Source organism: Bombina bombina, chromosome 6, assembly GCF_027579735.1.
Source record: "Bombina bombina isolate aBomBom1 chromosome 6, aBomBom1.pri, whole genome shotgun sequence".
In the NCBI taxonomy this organism is placed as follows: Eukaryota; Metazoa; Chordata; class Amphibia; order Anura; family Bombinatoridae; genus Bombina; species Bombina bombina.
In genome coordinates this window covers 1,119,270,631-1,119,290,378 of record NC_069504.1, presented here as the reverse complement: position 1 = coordinate 1,119,290,378, position 19,748 = coordinate 1,119,270,631, and the positions used below count along the sequence as shown (strand labels likewise).

Below are 19,748 nucleotides of genomic sequence, written 5' to 3'. Positions count from 1 at the left end.
GACAAAGCAGGCACTTCCTTAGCTAGAGCTCTCCGGAGACGTCAGTTAAACACATACGTTCAAGACATACAAGACAAACAGGGAAGAGCACAAAAAGATAGTAAAAGTATCGCGGAGGTCTTCAGGCAATACTACTCTACACTATATAATATCCCAGGACATTCCACACCACAAGACATAGAAAAATATTTGTCAGATCTAGACCTGCCCACCCTTGAGAATGAAGACACTGACAAGCTAGACTCTCCCATCACAATAGACGAAATTAAAAAGGCAGTTCAGGACATGCCAAGTGGGAAAAGCCCAGGCCCTGATGGCTTCGGCATGAAGTACTATAAAAAATACATAGACCATCTGGCAATATACTTGGCAAACCTATTCAATTCTTTCACACCCACCACAGGTTTCACTGAAAACATGCTAGAAGCACACATAACCGTACTACAAAAACCGGGAAAAACACCAGACAGACCAGAACATTTTCGCCCAATCTCATTACTAAACTCAGACATAAAAATCTTTGCAAAAATACTTTCAACCAGAATAAACCTCTATCTACCCAAACTGATTAACACTGACCAAGTGGGGTTCGTGCCAGGGAGAGAGGCAAGAGACAACACGATAAAGGCCCTTCAAATTATTTCTTACGCCAAAGTTAACAAAATTCCAGCGGTATTAGTCTCCACTGACGCCGAAAAAGCTTTTGATAGGGTCAATTGGCTATTTCTAAAAGCAACTATGCAAAAAATGAAATTCGGCAATAAATTTTTAGACCAGGTCTTCTCTCTATACACACACCCTACGGCCAAAGTAAAGGTAAACGGCCTACTCTCGGAGAGATTCTATATTAAAAATGGGACAAGACAGGGTTGCCCACTCTCCCCGGTGCTCTTCGCACTATCCATAGAGCCACTAGCTCAGAAAATAAGAAACAACACACAGGTTACAGGAGTCATTATAGGACACAGCGAGCACAAGCTGGCTCTGTACGCGGATGACATCCTCCTTACCCTCACGAAGGTAGATCTGACCATACCAAAAGTCATCCAGATGTTTAGGGAGTTTGGACAGGTCTCCAACTTTTTAGTTAACACCACAAAATCAGAGATGATAAACATATCTTATGAAGACAAGACATTAGACCAATTAATCCCCAACTGTCCCCTTAAAAAACAAAACACGACACTGAAATACCTGGGCATACATTTAGCACCAGACATAAAGACTGTATTTCTGGCCAACTTCAAAAAATTAGAGGAATCTCTATTAACGGATCTTTCAAGCTGGAGTAATAAATCTATCTCTTGGGTGGGCAGAATAAATGTAATAAAAATGAATGTCCTACCGAGGATCCTGTACTTACTACAGACTACGCCAATACACCTACCACTCCATTACCTAACCCGCTTACAATCACTGATTGAACAATTTATATGGAAAGGGATTAAGCCGAGAATTACAAAACAAACACTGTACTTACCCAGAGAAAAGGGCGGTTTAGGGGTCCCCGATGTCCACTCATACAAAAATGCCACTGCTCTACACAGACTGTTAGACTGGTGCGCAAACAGCGAACACAAGCAATGGGTTCAAATTGACAGACACATCCTGGGTGTATGCAATGTAGGAACAACAGCTTGGATCCAAGGCAAGCACCGACCTGACAGGATACACCAATACCCAATACTGACCGAATTCTTCACAACTTGGGACAGACTGATAGCCACCTCCACAGAGATCTCGCACACATACTCCCCAATGCTTTCACTTTGCCACAATCCTGCACTCCCTTGGACCATTAAAGACAAACACCTAGAGAAAGGCAGACACATTAAAAATAGTACGGTGGCAATATTTTTCCAGGAGGGCAAACTCAGAACGTTAGACGACATTGTAGAATCCCACCCAGACATCCACTTGAACTGGTACTCCTACACACAAATGCGTCATTTTATCGCAACACACCAACATAAACAACACTTCTCCAGAAAAATAACTTTATTCGAAGGCCTTTGCCTACTGGAAAATACACCTAGACACGCTATATCCATCCTATATAAACTATTAACAACTAAAGATGAGACACAACTGCCATCCTACACCAAGGCCTGGGAGAGAGAGATGGGGATCAGTTTAAACCATAAGAACTGGTATAAAGCTTTCCAGATCACCAAAAAATCCTCCATCTCCACTAGGGTGCTGGAGATGAACTACAAATTCCTAACTAGGTGGTATCTTACCCCAAGCAGATTACACAAGATTTACAAAACGGCCTCCAATAAGTGCTGGAGGGGATGTGGGGAGGTGGGGGACCCAACGCACATTTGGTGGAAATGTGACAAGCTGGACTCATTCTGGGTGGAAGTACTCAAACAAATTTCAGACATTACAGACCACAGAATTCCTAATGACCCCCAAATCCTTCTATTTGTGGGAGTTCCAAAACTGTCTAATGCCATAGCAAGCACCCTACTTATCCTATTAATTAACAGTGCCAAAATGCTAATCCCAAAACATTGGAAATCCGTTGTAGTTCCCACAGTAATAGAATGGAGAGAGCAGGTAGAAAACTTGCTCCACTTAGAGAGATACCATCACCTTAGATCAGGTACCATAGAAAAACATGAGCTAATGTTAAATATGTGGAAGCAATACATGCCTGATACACCCACTGACGTATAAACAGAACCTCATCGATACATTTGAATGACTAGTGACTTCGACTGATATCACTCTTATACCACTGCTCATCGCTAACTCACCCCCATTACCCACAATAATTCTCACAAGCCTGACCGGGAAGAAGCCCGGTCGAGGCTGCCACTGTACTGTCAATTGTAACCTGTTAAGTGATGTTGTTATGCTTGCTTACCCCGCAATATGCCTATCCACCCAGCAATCGGCAAGTGACCCAGATAGACACTATACCAAAATAAACCTCAGACAACAGAGAGCCTGCCTAGCTACAATGCTGGACTTTACCAGAACTATTATCATGTGAAGAATGCACTTGCTTAACAGGAGTAAATTGACTTTATTCATATGTCATCAGCACAAGTATGGACACTCGCTCTATGCTGAGCGTAACAGAGAATATTATGTTAACAATTTGCAAATGGCTTTATACCTTTGAATTTTGTATCTGTATCTTTGAAAGTTTTAAATAAAGCTTTTTTGAAAACAAAAAAAAAAAAAAGTGGCTGACTGATATATAAAACTCACACTAGGGACGTCTCCCTTGAGTGTAATAGGCAAGAAACAAATATTGGCTCCAAATAGAATGAATATATCAACAGATGTCTGATACAACAAAGTTCCTGTATGATGGGAAAGTCACAGTTTTATAACTAGTAAGGTACCTTACTGAACTCGGAGTTACGGGAGCTGACAGCTCGACCATATATTGATTCCTAGTGCTTACTTCGGCGTCTGTGTCTTACGGGGTATTTCGCGGCTAAACAACAAACCGCCCGCTTTCGTGATGATTGGCGGTTTGGGCCACACACCCTTTCTTTGATAGGCCGGATGGATCCTCTTACTGAGTATGTGTGACGGTATCTCTGATGATAGGTGTAACCGTCCGGTCACTGTTACAACGTCCCAAGGTGCCTGTGACCCTTAGATTTGGTGGAAGTGTTCCTTAAAAACTGCACTTCATGCAGTATGAGCAGCAAAATAGGACCACTAATATTGGCGCTGATCAGATCCCTGGTCCTCAAGTGGCAGTTAGCTTTGTTCGTCCACAAGAGGGGGCTGGATCGCAACTATTAGTGTTGTATAAGTCTCTTAGTGTCCAATAGTAAAAACAAAACACTGGAGTAAATTTCTACGCGTTTCACCCCAGGAGGGCTTTATCAAGATACTCCAGGTATATTACACACACCTTTTAAAGGTGTTCCTTAGATCTCATTGGCCAGTAAATAACCAATCTTATTGGAGCCAATAAACACCACCTCTTTTTTCTTTAAGGTGGAAATTCCTAAATCTGTACACTCACATATGTTGATGTATATAAAAAGGAAAAGAACACTAATACATTTGACTAATTGTCAGCGTTTTTTAAAAACTTGATAAGAATGAAAAGTAAACCTAATATATTATTAATAAAGAACATATAAGAGAAAATATAGGAGTAAGTTGTCATCAATACCTTATTAGTAATTCGTATATTAACTTAGTGTGATAATGCCAACTTTAATATCAAATATACTGCTGACTCTGATACTTGCTTAATTGAATATGGACCTTATGAGTAATAAGTAGAATCTAAATCTAAATCTAGACACTTACATATGCTGTTTTGTATAAAGAGAGAAATAACACTAATAGATTTCACTAATTGTCAACGTTTTTTAAAACATGGTAAAAATAAAGTGTAGATCTAAGTATAGGAAATATGAGGATGTGGTGCCACCTATACCTTAAGTGCTTATCGTATATTAACTTGGTGCGATGATACCAGATACTTTCTTATTAAATAAAAACCCTAGCAGTTATAAGTAGAACCAAACTAAAGTAGTGAATAAGATGTGATATAATGATGTGAAACATAAATATTTGAAACCTACTGAACAACCATGTCTAAATTCGAATAGGACATCTCTATAATAATACATGTTTACTGATGTTTATTATGTATATTTGAATGATGTAGTGCCTGCTAAATCTCTCAGGCTAGTTATATATTGACATTAATAATATCTACTTCATTATAACTCTAATTCTTTATAATAGACAAATATATCTATATGGACTAAGTAATGATGTATGTGAAGTCTAATAATATGGCGGGTTGTTTAGTTCCATACAGTGCACCCCAAAGTGGAAATGATAGAAGGTTACAGAAAAATGGATATTTCTAATTCTGAATTAAGTCCCTGGGGTTGTAAGGTTTGTAAAGTGTATATAGTTTCAGATTCGACTCTAAGTAGTTCTGTTTCCAAATTACCCCCTCTCCAATTCCTAGTTACTTTTTTGATACCCCAAAATCTAAAATCTGCCAAATTATTATTGTGTTTATCTTTGAAGTGTTGATATAAAAATGTATCTTTTTTCCCTTTTTCTATTATCCAAAGGTGCTCACGGATCCTTTCTCTTAGGTTTAAAATTTACTAACATTACAAGTAAAGAAAAAATTGTGTTCCTTGATTTAGAGATTGAGATAGTGGAGAATTCATTAAATACGAAGACACATTTCAAAAAAGTAGATGCTAACAACCTGATACAGATTCAGAATTAGAAATATCCATTTTTCTGTAACCTTCTATCATTTCCACTTTGGGGTGCACTGTATGGAACTAAACAACCCGCCATATTATTAGACTTCACATACATCATTACTTAGTCCATATAGATATATTTGTCTATTATAAAGAATTAGAGTTATAATGAAGTAGATATTATTAATGTCAATATATAACTAGCCTGAGAGATTTAGCAGGCACTACATCATTCAAATATACATAATAAACATCAGTAAACATGTATTATTATTATAGAGATGTCCTATTCGAATTTAGACATGGTTGTTCAGTAGGTTTCAAATATTTATGTTTCACATCATTATATCACATCTTATTCACTACTTTAGTTTGGTTCTACTTATAACTGCTAGGGTTTTTATTTAATAAGAAAGTATCTGGTATCATCGCACCAAGTTAATATACGATAAGCACTTAAGGTATAGGTGGCACCACATCCTCATATTTCCTATACTTAGATCTACACTTTATTTTTACCATGTTTTAAAAAACGTTGACAATTAGTGAAATCTATTAGTGTTATTTCTCTCTTTATACAAAACAGCATATGTAAGTGTCTAGATTTAGATTTAGATTCTACTTATTACTCATAAGGTCCATATTCAATTAAGCAAGTATCAGAGTCAGCAGTATATTTGATATTAAAGTTGGCATTATCACACTAAGTTAATATACGAATTACTAATAAGGTATTGATGACAACTTACTCCTATATTTTCTCTTATATGTTCTTTATTAATAATATATTAGGTTTACTTTTCATTCTTATCAAGTTTTTAAAAAACGCTGACAATTAGTCAAATGTATTAGTGTTCTTTTCCTTTTTATATACATCAACATATGTGAGTGTACAGATTTAGGAATTTCCACCTTAAAGAAAAAAGAGGTGGTGTTTATTGGCTCCAATAAGATTGGTTATTTACTGGCCAATGAGATCTAAGGAACACCTTTAAAAGGTGTGTGTAATATACCTGGAGTATCTTGATAAAGCCCTCCTGGGGTGAAACGCGTAGAAATTTACTCCAGTGTTTTGTTTTTACTATTGGACACTAAGAGACTTATACAACACTAATAGCTGCGATCCAGCCCCCTCTTGTGGACGAACAAAGCTAACTGCCACTTGAGGACCAGGGATCTGATCAGCGCCAATATTAGAGGTCCTATTTTGCTGCTCATACTGCATGAAGTGCAGTTTTTAAGGAACACTTCCACCAAATCTAAGGGTCACAGGCACCTTGGGACGTTGTAACAGTGACCGGACGGTTACACCTATCATCAGAGATACCGTCACACATACTCAGTAAGAGGATCCATCCGGCCTATCAAAGAAAGGGTGTGTGGCCCAAACCGCCAATCATCACGAAAGCGGGCGGTTTGTTGTTTAGCCGCGAAATACCCCGTAAGACACAGACGCCGAAGTAAGCACTAGGAATCAATATATGGTCGAGCTGTCAGCTCCCGTAACTCCGAGTTCAGTAAGGTACCTTACTAGTTATAAAACTGTGACTTTCCCATCATACAGGAACTTTGTTGTATCAGACATCTGTTGATATATTCATTCTATTTGGAGCCAATATTTGTTTCTTGCCTATTACACTCAAGGGAGACGTCCCTAGTGTGAGTTTTATATATCAGTCAGCCACTTTTTTATACGAATGTTTAATGTCTAATATTAAATATATTTATGATTTTTAAACTATAGTCAGAGAGATTTATTTGCATATACCGGAACCTATATACTGCAACAGATTTTTGTTTCACTTAGCAGACCGCTATACACCGCATTTGTATTTTGATGTATTTTGATACATTTTTTTACACATTGTATTTTGATATATATTCTTACACATTGTATCCTTTACACACTGTATCCTTTTCCTGCATTTTAATACTAGTTAAGGCTATTGTTAGATTCTAGTACACACTATAGCACGGTTTAGACCACAGAGTTTCATTATTTGCTTTTTAAGGTTTGACACCAAGTAGCAAGTGCACTTGTCATTTATAGGTAATTCACATACATGTGATTTTTGCCATACGAGTTTTTATTTACCACTGATATCTAATATATAGGTATTGAATCTATTTTTACCGTAGGTAGTGTAATCCTAGCTATTCATTTAGCGCCAGTTATTCAGTACAATGTTTTAGGGTAAGGGATTATAAAGTCTGGGGTAAGTACTTCCAATTTACAGAGGGTTTGTAAGTCTCACATCCTTCAGAGTAATAAAAATAATGCAAGCATACAGTAATGTTTTGTGTTTTATATCAATTTAAGTGCATAAGTACAGACTAACCTGAAGAACAGCAATTTTATCAGACAGCTCAGATATAGTCCTCCTCAGACCGTCTGATTCCAGCATGTGCCGCTCATTCTTAACAGAAACATAAAAAAAACGAGTTGGATCCATTTCACAGATTAAGAATACATTTTTTCCTCTCTTATTTAGAAGTAAAATAAAATATACAACTTCATGCCTGGCCGGGGATATAGGTTTCAGATTTGAAGATGGTTCTATAAATAGTTCTGTGATTTGATAAAGTCTTGTAGTGGGATAACAATACATTTCTGTACATTTACTTGTGGGTAATTTAACTGGTCTGTATTTCATTCCTTGGATTATTAAGAATACAGATCAGTGAAATATAGATCTCTTTTCTTTGGAATGAACAGAATGAGGAGTTGCTTCAAACATAGCAGCAATCTGCTGTATGATCCACAAAAAAGGGGCTATTGGATTTCTACAATCAAATGGCAAGAGGTTCTCTTGTTGTAGAACAAAGTTAGAATTACATTTGTATATCGTCTTTTAAAATCAAATGTTACATCTGAATTTTTTTTTACAAAACAAAAACTTGTCACTAGCCAGCAAGTGATAAATTAATGCAAGATAGTAAAAAAAAAACAAAAAAAAAAACACCCACTACACATGCTATGCGTGTGCTTTGCACCACCATTTAAACACCACACCTGCTTGGTGACTTGAATGAAACAAATTATGTAATTGCTGGCACAATATTTAAACGAGGGTGAAATAGGCACTTGAAGCATATGTGCGTATGCTGCTGAAAACAGATTGTTCTTACTAAAAAGTATATTTGTTAATCTAAGCATATTGCAAAAATAGGGTTTTATTCAAAACTGAAAACGCACATTTTAATTTTTACTTTCTGTTCCTTAAAAAGGCAGATAATCCGGCCAAAACTGAAATGCATACGAGTATCTCTCAATTTTGGTTTAGAAGCATTTTTACCAATGCAAATGTAATAGGGAAATAAATTCAGATCACTTTCACTGTGCCTAGGCCGTACATAGCATACGTGCACCTGCATCTACAGACTGGTTGCTCAGAAAGCTTGCAGTGACGCACACTTTTCCATTTCAGTTTAATTACTGCAGTTTGCCTAGGATATCCCTTTAAACTGTTTTCATAATTTTTCCAGACTAGCAATGTATCTGGTGTCCCAAGTTTAGGATCATATTTTATCAAAATAATTCAATGTTGATCCTATGGGATATATCCAGAAATTAGAGTACTTGTGTGTTGCATAATCCCTAGCGACGGTTGAAGCGCTTATAGGGAGTACACTCTGGTAGGAAGCACAGAGTAAAGGTTCAGTGTTATATTTGAATTACAGATATTAATAAATGTATATAACAATACCAACCTCTTCCTGCAAGGCACTAATCTTATGAATGAGAGAGAGGTTTTCCTTTTCCTACAATACAAACACACGTGAGGAATAGTGTTAAGACTTCTATTAAGCGCTATTAAACGTTATACGATTATTCATAAGGGGAGTTGCACTTTACCAGCTGTTTGCTCTGTGCCACCATCTGCACATTTTTCTCTTCTGAGTTGTGTAGATGTAGTTTAATTTCCTCTAGTTCTTCTTTTAAGGCTCTTGCTCTCATTATACACTGCTGGGCACTACATGGGCAAGAGAGGTTAAAAATAAGACACAATGACGACAGTTTTAAGCGGTTTGTGAATGATACTTTGAAATGCATGATAACTGTGTGCAAGCGCTTGTGTGTGTGCACAATTGCATGCATGTGAGTTGTGCCGACAGTGAATTTGTTGTTTTACTAATCATTCTTAGTTTTTTTTTTTTTTTTAAATAGGTCATCTTTAAAATGGACATGGGAACCAAAATTAAAACTTTTATAGAGTGTGCACAGAAACACACAACATCAAAACATCAACCAAAACCCTTTACAATATACTTGTTGTCAACTACCTTTTTTTTGGTCTCCTTTGTTGAAACGTAGCTCTTTTTCATAAGAGCATACTTAGGTAGGTTCAGGAGCGTGCACGTGTCTATCAAAAAGATACATATAATACTCAAAACACTTTTGGTTTGCTGCGGGTGTCCCTGCTGCAGCTCCCTCTACGGGTTGTCTGCATTGCAACAATGAAAACCAAAAAAGGTACATTTCATAATAGAAATAAATGTGTACACCCAGATTCATGAAAGTTTACATTTTGATCTCCATTTATTTTTTTACTTTTGCATCCAATTTTCTAAAGTATAAAATAATCATATTTTGGTGTGAGAGAGTTTCTGAAGCTTAAAAAAAAGGAAGTTTTGGGGTGAGGGGCATTCAGTGACACTTTGAGGCTCCTGATTAATTTAGCCAAATCAGCTGTTTTACACCTAATATTTGCAACTACTATTAGAATATTTAGACGAGGTTAATATACTACTACTTGTAGCTCAGGTGGATCAAGGCCTCAGCGGTGACCTACTTGAGGAACCTTGTCATCCCCCCGGGTAATCTGGGTATAGCAGTCATAAAAAGACTGCTTCATCTTTATATCTTCATCATTATGGGAGAAACTACACACAGCACTTTACTTCAGGATTTTGAGGTCAAAATGCATAACATGTTTGACGACCTTATGTTCAGCAAATCAGTGAGTAGCTGTGACGATTCCCTACCAGTCAAGTCCCTAATTACATTGGACAAAGTGAAGCTGGAAATGATACTGGGCTGAGGAGCAAGAAGGAGCTTCCGACATTCAACAATATGCGTCAGGCAAAGGGATTCAGCAGACCCTGCAGATTACAATGGTAGAACTTAAACTGATCTCGCCCTTCGCTGCCACTGGGTGAGATGCGGCCAGCCTCCCTAGTGGTAGCGGAGGTTTCATATCCCTTACTGGAATAGCAAAGACTGGTATGCAGCATCCCAGGTCAAACTATAAATACTCCACTGCCCCACAGTTTTGGAGATCCAGCATGGGGAAGTTTGCTACAACGGCTATCCACTCCAGCTGCAATTGTTTCCTGATCTCCTGCTCATATGGAGACCATAAAATCCTACACCTTCCATTTGTATTTCTGCCCCAGCAAATAAGTCCTATTGATGGCTCAGGACAAAAACATATTGGACACTCAACTGAAGCTCCTACTGATCAAGAGGTCTGGTGTGGGCTAAAATGCACACAGCCACATGGCTGCTGGTAAATCTCTACCTATGGTAGTGAAATCTAGCACTATTTTCATCACTACAGAGACTTGACCATAACTGAGGACTCATGTTTCATCTACCAGGCTGATTATAGATTTGAAAGGCATTGTTTATGTAACCATTGCCATTTGTAAGAAAATAAATACTTAGATTCTATTGTTCTGCTGTGTTCTATGTGAGAGTCATATGAGCTATTTGTTGCATGTTTATATAAGCAAGGTTACACCTTTACTATAGCTGAGAAACCTTTTTTACTACAATTACATTTGTGCGTTTGTTAAATGATTCAGCCAACTTCAAAAAGGTTACTATATGTATGGTTCTCCTCCCAACTACATGCATTAATGAAGCTACAGAATACGAAAGGGTTTCTTAGTTATGGGGGCTAACAGTTCCTCTAAATAGATATAATAGTTTTCTTTTTGACAGTTTAGCTGATCACATTTTTTATATGCATTTTCTCCACTCAGGCATATATTAGTATACTATTAAGGATCTTCTCCTATTTGTGGCAGTCTATTACTATAAGCATACTTTATAATCTAATCTAATTTATATTACATATTTATATTGCATTTAGACTTATTGGTCTTTGAACCTTATAAAAAGGTAGTGCCTCTATTAAAATTAGTTTGAACATAATTGTTATACAAGATAGGATTTTCTTATCAGATACTAATTTCACCTAACAGTACTAAGGTTCAAAAAGTGACCACTGCATACGCTAGCCTTCCTCTAATTTGTACCATAAGTTACATATATATATATATATATATATATATATATATATATATATATATATATATATATATATATATATATATATATACATACATACACACACACCCCTCTGGCAGTTTGCCATTCATGTATTACATTAGCAAAGGTTTGTAACTACTCATCTTGGTGTGCTGAAGTATAGTTTCTTTATAACAGCATGCCTAATTGCAGTTTTTAACAGATGACCTATTATCTTGTTTGTTTGGGACTAGCATTCGTTTAACTATGTACTTTACTGTTTTAATATGCTTTTCGCTTACATGCTTGTTATTAATGTAAAAGGACATAATTTTATGTTGTCATTCATAAAATCTTCAATAAAAGAAATATGATATAAAAAAAAAACAATTACAAAAACCACACACACAGGAAGTTTAGTTGTATTTATATGATCTAACTGGATTGGAACTAGGTCACATTTATTGACAGCACTAAAATAATAAAAATAATGCTGTAATTATATTACAGTGTATGAAAGCCCTGTCCGCTACCCAGGCACTCTCTCTAACATACTAACCTGGCCGTAAGTTGCTTAGTTAAGGGGGAAGAGAATCTGAATTTTCACACCAGAACTGGGGTTCTCCCTATGAGATTTTAGTCAAATTATTAGAAGATATTTATAACCTATTCTAAGCAGAACAGAGACTAGACAACATTTTCAGAACTCAGAGGGTGTTTTTCCAAACTATTTTAAAAAGGGACAGTCAAAATTAAAAACTTTCACAATTCAGATAGAAGATGCAATTTTAAACATTCCAATTATCTTTATTCTTTGGGTATCCTTTGTTAGTGGCTGCACAAATATGCATCTAATTGGCTCACCTGATGTGGTCAGCTAGCTCCCACTAGTACATAACTGATCTTTCAACAAAGAATACCAAGAAGATTAAGCAAATTTGATAATCGAAGTACATTGGAAAGTTGTGTTAAGATTGTATGCTCTGTCTGAATTATGAAAAATATTTTGGGTTCCATGTCCCTTTAAAAATTATATAGCAGGAATGTTTGTTGCTCATTTTCTTTATAAAATATGCAAATAAATGAAAACTATTTTCTTTGGTGTTTTTGGGCTGCGGATGTTTGTTATCAGTCTGTATGGTTTAATATTCAGGCAAAGTTATTATGCATATAAAAAAAAGGAAGGAAATGGGGTGTATATTAAACCTATCTCAAAACACTGTAGGTAATACTTTCATAAATGACAAAAGTCAATATATGGCGTAAAACTGAAAGACAAGCTTGTGTATCGTGTGTGTCCACAGTCCCGGGAAGTGCAAATGTTAACACTCAGTTCAATGAATAAACACAATGGATTCCTCACCTCTCTTCGTGACCAAACCAGGCTGGCCCTTTGAATTGTGGATAGATGCGGTTGCTTCAGGTGGAACCTTAGGCTTGGGAGGTTGTCACTATTCCACTATTATGTGACCCCTTCAATGCTTCCGTAGCAAAACCATCCACAGGTTCGACACCACTAGTCGAAAACCGCGCGATAATCCTCAGTGTGCAAAGACGGAGAGTGAGGTGACGTCAGTGATGACGAGTCTGGATCCCGATATCCAATTCGGGTGTGTGGAACGAGGGTGTGTTACCGCTTCTGGGATAGGATTGGATGTCCGTCCACAGTCCCACTCGACACAACAAAAGTTTGACTTGTTAAAACGCCAAAGTAGTCAGTACAGCAATGGTACGGACAAGTCCTCAACTGGTGGAGAAGTAGATATAGTGCAAGAAATTTCGGACAGTCCGTAGTTAAAACTTAATATTTATCTGAATTCATTAAAAATATACAGGAACAAGCTAGTAAAGTAGAGGAGGTGTAAACCTAAACTGGCTTACGCGTTTCGGCGTTTGCCGTAATCATAGCTATTGATTTAGGGTGGCTCTCTAATCTTAAGTAGCACATGTTAAAATCTGATTGGTTGCTAGTAAATTAGTAAAAGAAACCGTAATACACCTACTCATAAACATGTAACCTTTTCTTTTTTTGCAAGACCAAATTAAACATGATATCCTATACAAAGTTAGACATGTGATATTATTCACTTGATATTCGGGAAAGCATATGGACTATACTAAATAATATAAAATATTAACATACATTATAAAATGTTGACAAACATAGTAATGTAAAGTTTTAGCTCCACAGAATGTTGATATATAGGAATAAAATGAAATGAACACCACAGTACAAAGTCAGCAATAGTCTGTGTATCCAAACGGTCACACACAATATCAGCAATGTAGATAGCCCATAGGAATTAAGGTAATTAAAGTAACCTCACAATCTAATGTTTAATACTATCATAGAGTCAAAGATACACATAACTCACTTATACCAAACCAAAAATACATCTAACCTAAATATCGGTATATTCAAATATATATAATTACCAAGAAGCCGCTAATATGAAAATATATGCTAAGCGTATGGGAATTATTGGAGGTACAATATGTAACATGTGTATATTATTTTTATTGTATATAGCTATATCTACTTGCATTGTATCGTGTGTAATATTTCAGTCGTGGATAAGAGGAGGAACATAACTATTGAAATGTGGCCATAGAAGTAACCATAATGTTGGTAGATATAACACCATATACATCATGCATATTAATAATTCTAGACAAAGTGGGGAGAAGTACTGGATATCAATAAGTATATAAATATGTGGGAGATATTTAGGATATTATTAGTGGGTTCCTTATTCCCAAAAATTTATAAGGTCATATTTGGAATTTAGACCTTTGGGAATTCTAGTTTCCAACTTGAAGATCCAGTACATCTCCCTCTTTGCCAGAATTTTGTCTTTATCTCCTCCTCTTTTAGGCAACACTACCTTTTCAATAATGCACCATCTGAGGGAGTTAATGCTTTTATTATGTTGTGTTGCAAAGTGTTGAACCAATGGTGTAGCTGATTTACCTAGTGTAAGAGTGGACAGGTGTTCTCTAATTCTAGAATTCGCATCCCTGCCTGTGAGACCTACATACTGTTTCTGGCATAAGATGCATTCTAAAAGATAGATAATACCCTCAGCTGTACAGTTTAAGCAGGACTTGATATCAAAGGACTCTCCTGTCACACATGATCTAAATTTGTTGGTAAATGAGCCAAATTCGCAAGGCCGGCACTTTTTGTGGCCACATTTAAACATCCCCGCATGTTTGAGCCAGGAGGAGTTCGATTTATTAATCTGTTTCAATTGGGTGGGTGCCAGTCTAGAACCCAAAGTATAACTCTTTCGGTAGGAACATCTCAAACCCTTTTTAGCTGTTTCTAGTAGGGCATCATCAGCAGTCAAAACTGCAAAATGTTTTTTGACAATGCTACAAATTTGTGAGTATTGGGAACTGTATCCCGTTACAAAATAAACACCATCCGTGCCAGTAGGCCTATCATGGAATCTGTCATTTGAAATCAAAGTTTGTCTATCTATTTTATCCACCTCCCTTCTTGCTCTCAAAATATCTCTGTTGGTATATTTTCTTTCTTTCAACCTCTTTTGGAGATCATCCGCTGCCTCCTGATATACTTTGGGATTGCTGCAATTACGCTTCAATCTTGTGAATTGACCCTTTGCCACAGCATATCTCACATGCTCCGGGTGATTGCTTGTTGCATGGAGGAGGGTATTCCCTGATATCGGTTTACGGTACACAGAAGAATCGATACTACCATCCTCTTTTCCAGTAAGAGTCAGATCAAGAAAATTGATGCACAATGAATCGTATTTAAACGTGAACCGCAAACCATCACCGTTATTGTTCAGATAACCAACAAAATCTGAGATTAAATGTTCAGGACCAGACCAAATTAAAAGAAGGTCATCAATAAAGCGCCTGTATGTCTTAACATACTGACAATAGGGATTTCCCTCTCCAAAGACGTGCACCATTTCCCACCACCCCAGAACCAAATTGGCATAGGATGGTGCGAATTTGGCACCCATAGCCATGCCACGCCTTTGGAGAAAGAAATCCCCCTCAAAACGAAAAAAATTGTGTGTTAACAAAAAATTGGTAATTTCCAACACAAATTTTTGAAAGTCTTCAGAATAGTTGGTGAAATGCAAGAGAAAAAATTGTATAGCTTTTAACCCCATACCATGGGGTATTGAGGAGTACAATGATACTGCATCTATTGTAAGCCAAAAATTGTTTTTTTCCCAGGTGATCTGTTGTATTATATTTAAGACATGTTTAGTGTCTCGAATATAAGAATGTAAGGAAGTAACCAATGGTTGTAATAGAGCATCCAACCATTCAGATGCATGCTCCATAAGAGAGTCTATGCCACTAATAATGGGTCTGCCTTGCACATTTGTGAGTGATTTGTGCACTTTTGGTAAATGATGGAACCATGGGGTTCTCGGATTGTCAACTAATATGTAATCCACTGTATGTTGATCCATAAAACCCTCATGCATTCCATCATCCAAAATGATCATTAATTCCTGCTTAAACTTAAAGGTAGGATCCCCAGACAATTGTAAGTACTCTTCATTGTTATGCAGTTGTCTATAGGCTTCTGATACATACATAGTTCTATCAAGAACTACAACAGATCCGCCTTTATCTGCTGGGCGAATGACTAGTGAACTATTTTGTTCCAGTGACACTAGTGCTTCCCTTTGAGCACGTGTTAGATTAAATCTCCTTTTGGACTGATCATTTTTAGTTTTGTTACTTAGAGCCACTAGATCCTTCTCCACCCTAGAGTGGAAAGTCTCCAGAATAGCTCCCCTGGATTGTACCGGGTAAAAAGCAGATTTGTTTTTAAACTTTGGTCCACTGTTAATGATACTCAAATCAATTCTGGCTTCAGACTCCAACATTTGCAATGCAACCATATCACAGGACTCAGAAAAGTTAAAATCATGGTTCGAGTCCATTGTTATTGGAGTCTGTGAGCCAGATCTGCTTGGTGTCTCATTAGAATCTTGAAAATGTTTTTTCAGTGTAAGAGTTCTTACCAATCGGTTTACATTGATTAAAGTTTGAAAAACATTAAAATCTGATGTGGGTGAAAAACCTAATCCTAAGCCTAGTACATATTCTTGGTCATTACTTACTTTAATGCTAGATAAATTAATCACATTGTTAGTGACTTTTATTTGTACTTGCTCTGGGGACGGTTGGCCCTCAGCTGATATCTCTCTTGATTTAGAGGTTTGGGTGGCTGTGTACCTTCCCCGGTTCTTGAAAGTGCCTGTGGAAAAACCTGTTGGATGTCGGAAGATGTTGTGTCTGAATGTAATGATGATGTAGGCAAATCATGATGGGTAGCAACCCTACCTTTGGATTTACCTGGCGCCCCTTTTGGGCGGTTATCTGTAATAGATTCAGGAATTGCGACCCCTATCGGATTGTCATTAATGGTGTTTAAGGTATTGTCCATATTGACTACCGTCATAGATGGACTAATAGTGTCTGTTTTCATCTGAGGAGAAATCAGTTCCTGAATCTGAAAAAGTTACAGATTTACTGCCTCTCCTGTTCTTATTGCCCTTTTTGTTCTTACTTTTGTTATTATTAAACCTTGGTTGGTTACGTCTATATTCATTTCTGACTTTACTGTTCCAAATGTAAACAGAGCCTAGGTCATAATCTGCTTTATCTCTCATGAATTTGAGATGTTTATTCTCCATGATTTGTGACCTCCCTTGTGCAACAGTATGCTGTAAAATTTTATCATATTTACAAAAATTGGGTTCAGAACTTCTGTTTAACTCTGCTTGCAATTCATTAATCTCACTTCTAACCTTGTTCAAATCCTGTGACCTATATTTAACTAACATAAACATTAACCTGGAGGAACATTCTGATAGGATATCGTTCCATGTATCAATGAAATCTTTGTCATTTAAATCAATTTCAAAAGTAGGGAATTTATATACACGTAACCCCCTAGGAATCATTTTGGCTTTCATATAACTTTCGAAAGTCCAGACATCCCACTGTATTTTTAGTTCCTTCAGTAATAATGTCTCCATTTGATCAAAGAGTGTTCCCAAAGTAAGGGAACCCCTGTCTTCAGAGAATATAAGAATATATATATATATATATTCTTCTGTGTACCGTAAACCGATATCAGGGAATACCCTCCTCCATGCAACAAGCAATCACCCAGAGCATGTGAGATATGCTGTAGCAAAGGGCCAATTCACAAGATTGAAGCGTAATTGCAGCAATCCCAAAGTATATCAGGAGGCAGCGGATGATCTCCAAAAGAGGTTGAAAGAAAGAAAATATACCAACAGAGATATTTTGAGAGCAAGAAGGGAGGTGGATAAAATAGATAGACAAACTTTGATTTCAAATGACAGATTCCATGATAGGCCTACTGGCACGGATGGTGTTTATTTTGTAACGGGATACAGTTCCCAATACTCACAAATTTGTAGCATTGTCAAAAAACATTTTGCAGTTTTGACTGCTGATGATGCCCTACTAGAAACAGCTAAAAAGGGTTTGAGATGTTCCTACCGAAAGAGTTATACTTTGGGTTCTAGACTGGCACCCACCCAATTGAAACAGATTAATAAATCGAACTCCTCCTGGCTCAAACATGCGGGGATGTTTAAATGTGGCCACAAAAAGTGCCGGCCTTGCGAATTTGGCTCATTTACCAACAAATTTAGATCATGTGTGACAGGAGAGTCCTTTGATATCAAGTCCTGCTTAAACTGTACAGCTGAGGGTATTATCTATCTTTTAGAATGCATCTTATGCCAGAAACAGTATGTAGGTCTCACAGGCAGGGATGCGAATTCTAGAATTAGAGAACACCTGTCCACTCTTACACTAGGTAAATCAGCTACACCATTGGTTCAACACTTTGCAACACAACATAATAAAAGCATTAACTCCCTCAGATGGTGCATTATTGAAAAGGTAGTGTTACCTAAAAGAGGAGGAGATAAAGACAAAATTCTGGCAAAGAGGGAGATGTACTGGATCTTCAAGTTGGAAACTAGAATTCCCAAAGGTCTAAATTCCAAATATGACCTTATAAATTTTTGGGAATAAGGAACCCACTAATAATATCCTAAATATCTCCCACATATTTATATACTTATTGATATCCAGTACTTCTCCCCACTTTGTCTAGAATTATTAATATGCATGATGTATATGGTGTTATATCTACCAACATTATGGTTACTTCTATGGCCACATTTCAATAGTTATGTTCCTCCTCTTATCCACGACTGAAATATTACACACGATACAATGCAAGTAGATATAGCTATATACAATAAAAATAATATACACATGTTACATATTGTACCTCCAATAATTCCCATACGCTTAGCATATATTTTCATATTAGCGGCTTCTTGGTAATTATATATATTTGAATATACCGATATTTAGGTTAGATGTATTTTTGGTTTGGTATAAGTGAGTTATGTGTATCTTTGACTCTATGATAGTATTAAACATTAGATTGTGAGGTTACTTTAATTACCTTAATTCCTATGGGCTATCTACATTGCTGATATTGTGTGTGACCGTTTGGATACACAGACTATTGCTGACTTTGTACTGTGGTGTTCATTTCATTTTATTCCTATATATCAACATTCTGTGGAGCTAAAACTTTACATTACTATGTTTGTCAACATTTTATAATGTATGTTAATATTTTATATTATTTAGTATAGTCCATATGCTTTCCCGAATATCAAGTGAATAATATCACATGTCTAACTTTGTATAGGATATCATGTTTAATTTGGTCTTGCAAAAAAAGAAAAAGGTTACATGTTTATGAGTAGGTGTATTACGGTTTCTTTTACTAATTTACTAGCAACCAATCAGATTTTAACATGTGCTACTTAAGATTAGAGAGCCACCCTAAATCAATGGCTATGATTACGGCAAACGCTGAAACGCGTAAGACAGTTTAGGTTTACACCTCCTCTACTTTACTAGCTTGTTCCTGTATATTTTTAATGAATTCAGATAAATACTAAGTTTTAACTACGGACTGTCCGAAATTTCTTGCACTATACAAAGTTATTATGCAACCATAGTAAAACAAAAAAGTTTTAGACTTTAGGTGCATGGGCAGATACCTAAAAGAATTTCTAAAAGGGATGGCTGAGATTACAGGAGTCCATGAACAGTGGAAATATTTTAAAAACACTATTCCAGATGCAACTAAACACTGTATTAGGCTTGTTTGTAAAAAGAAAATGAAAACCAATATGGTTTTCAAG

The 19,748-nt window shown here is 36.6% G+C and overlaps 1 protein-coding gene across 1 annotated transcript in view; it reads right to left on the bottom strand.

The window, feature by feature from the left end:
* Positions 1–19,748, bottom strand: part of IRAG2 (inositol 1,4,5-triphosphate receptor associated 2) — a 530,761-nt gene that overhangs the window by 475,752 nt on the left and 35,261 nt on the right. The window contains exons 7-9 of the mRNA XM_053719704.1: positions 9,076–9,193; positions 8,931–8,981; positions 7,559–7,636 (exon numbers count right to left, since the gene is read on the bottom strand). Of these exons, the coding sequence (XP_053575679.1) occupies positions 7,559–7,636; positions 8,931–8,981; positions 9,076–9,193 (247 nt within the window). The remainder of the gene's footprint in view (positions 1–7,558; positions 7,637–8,930; positions 8,982–9,075; positions 9,194–19,748) is intronic.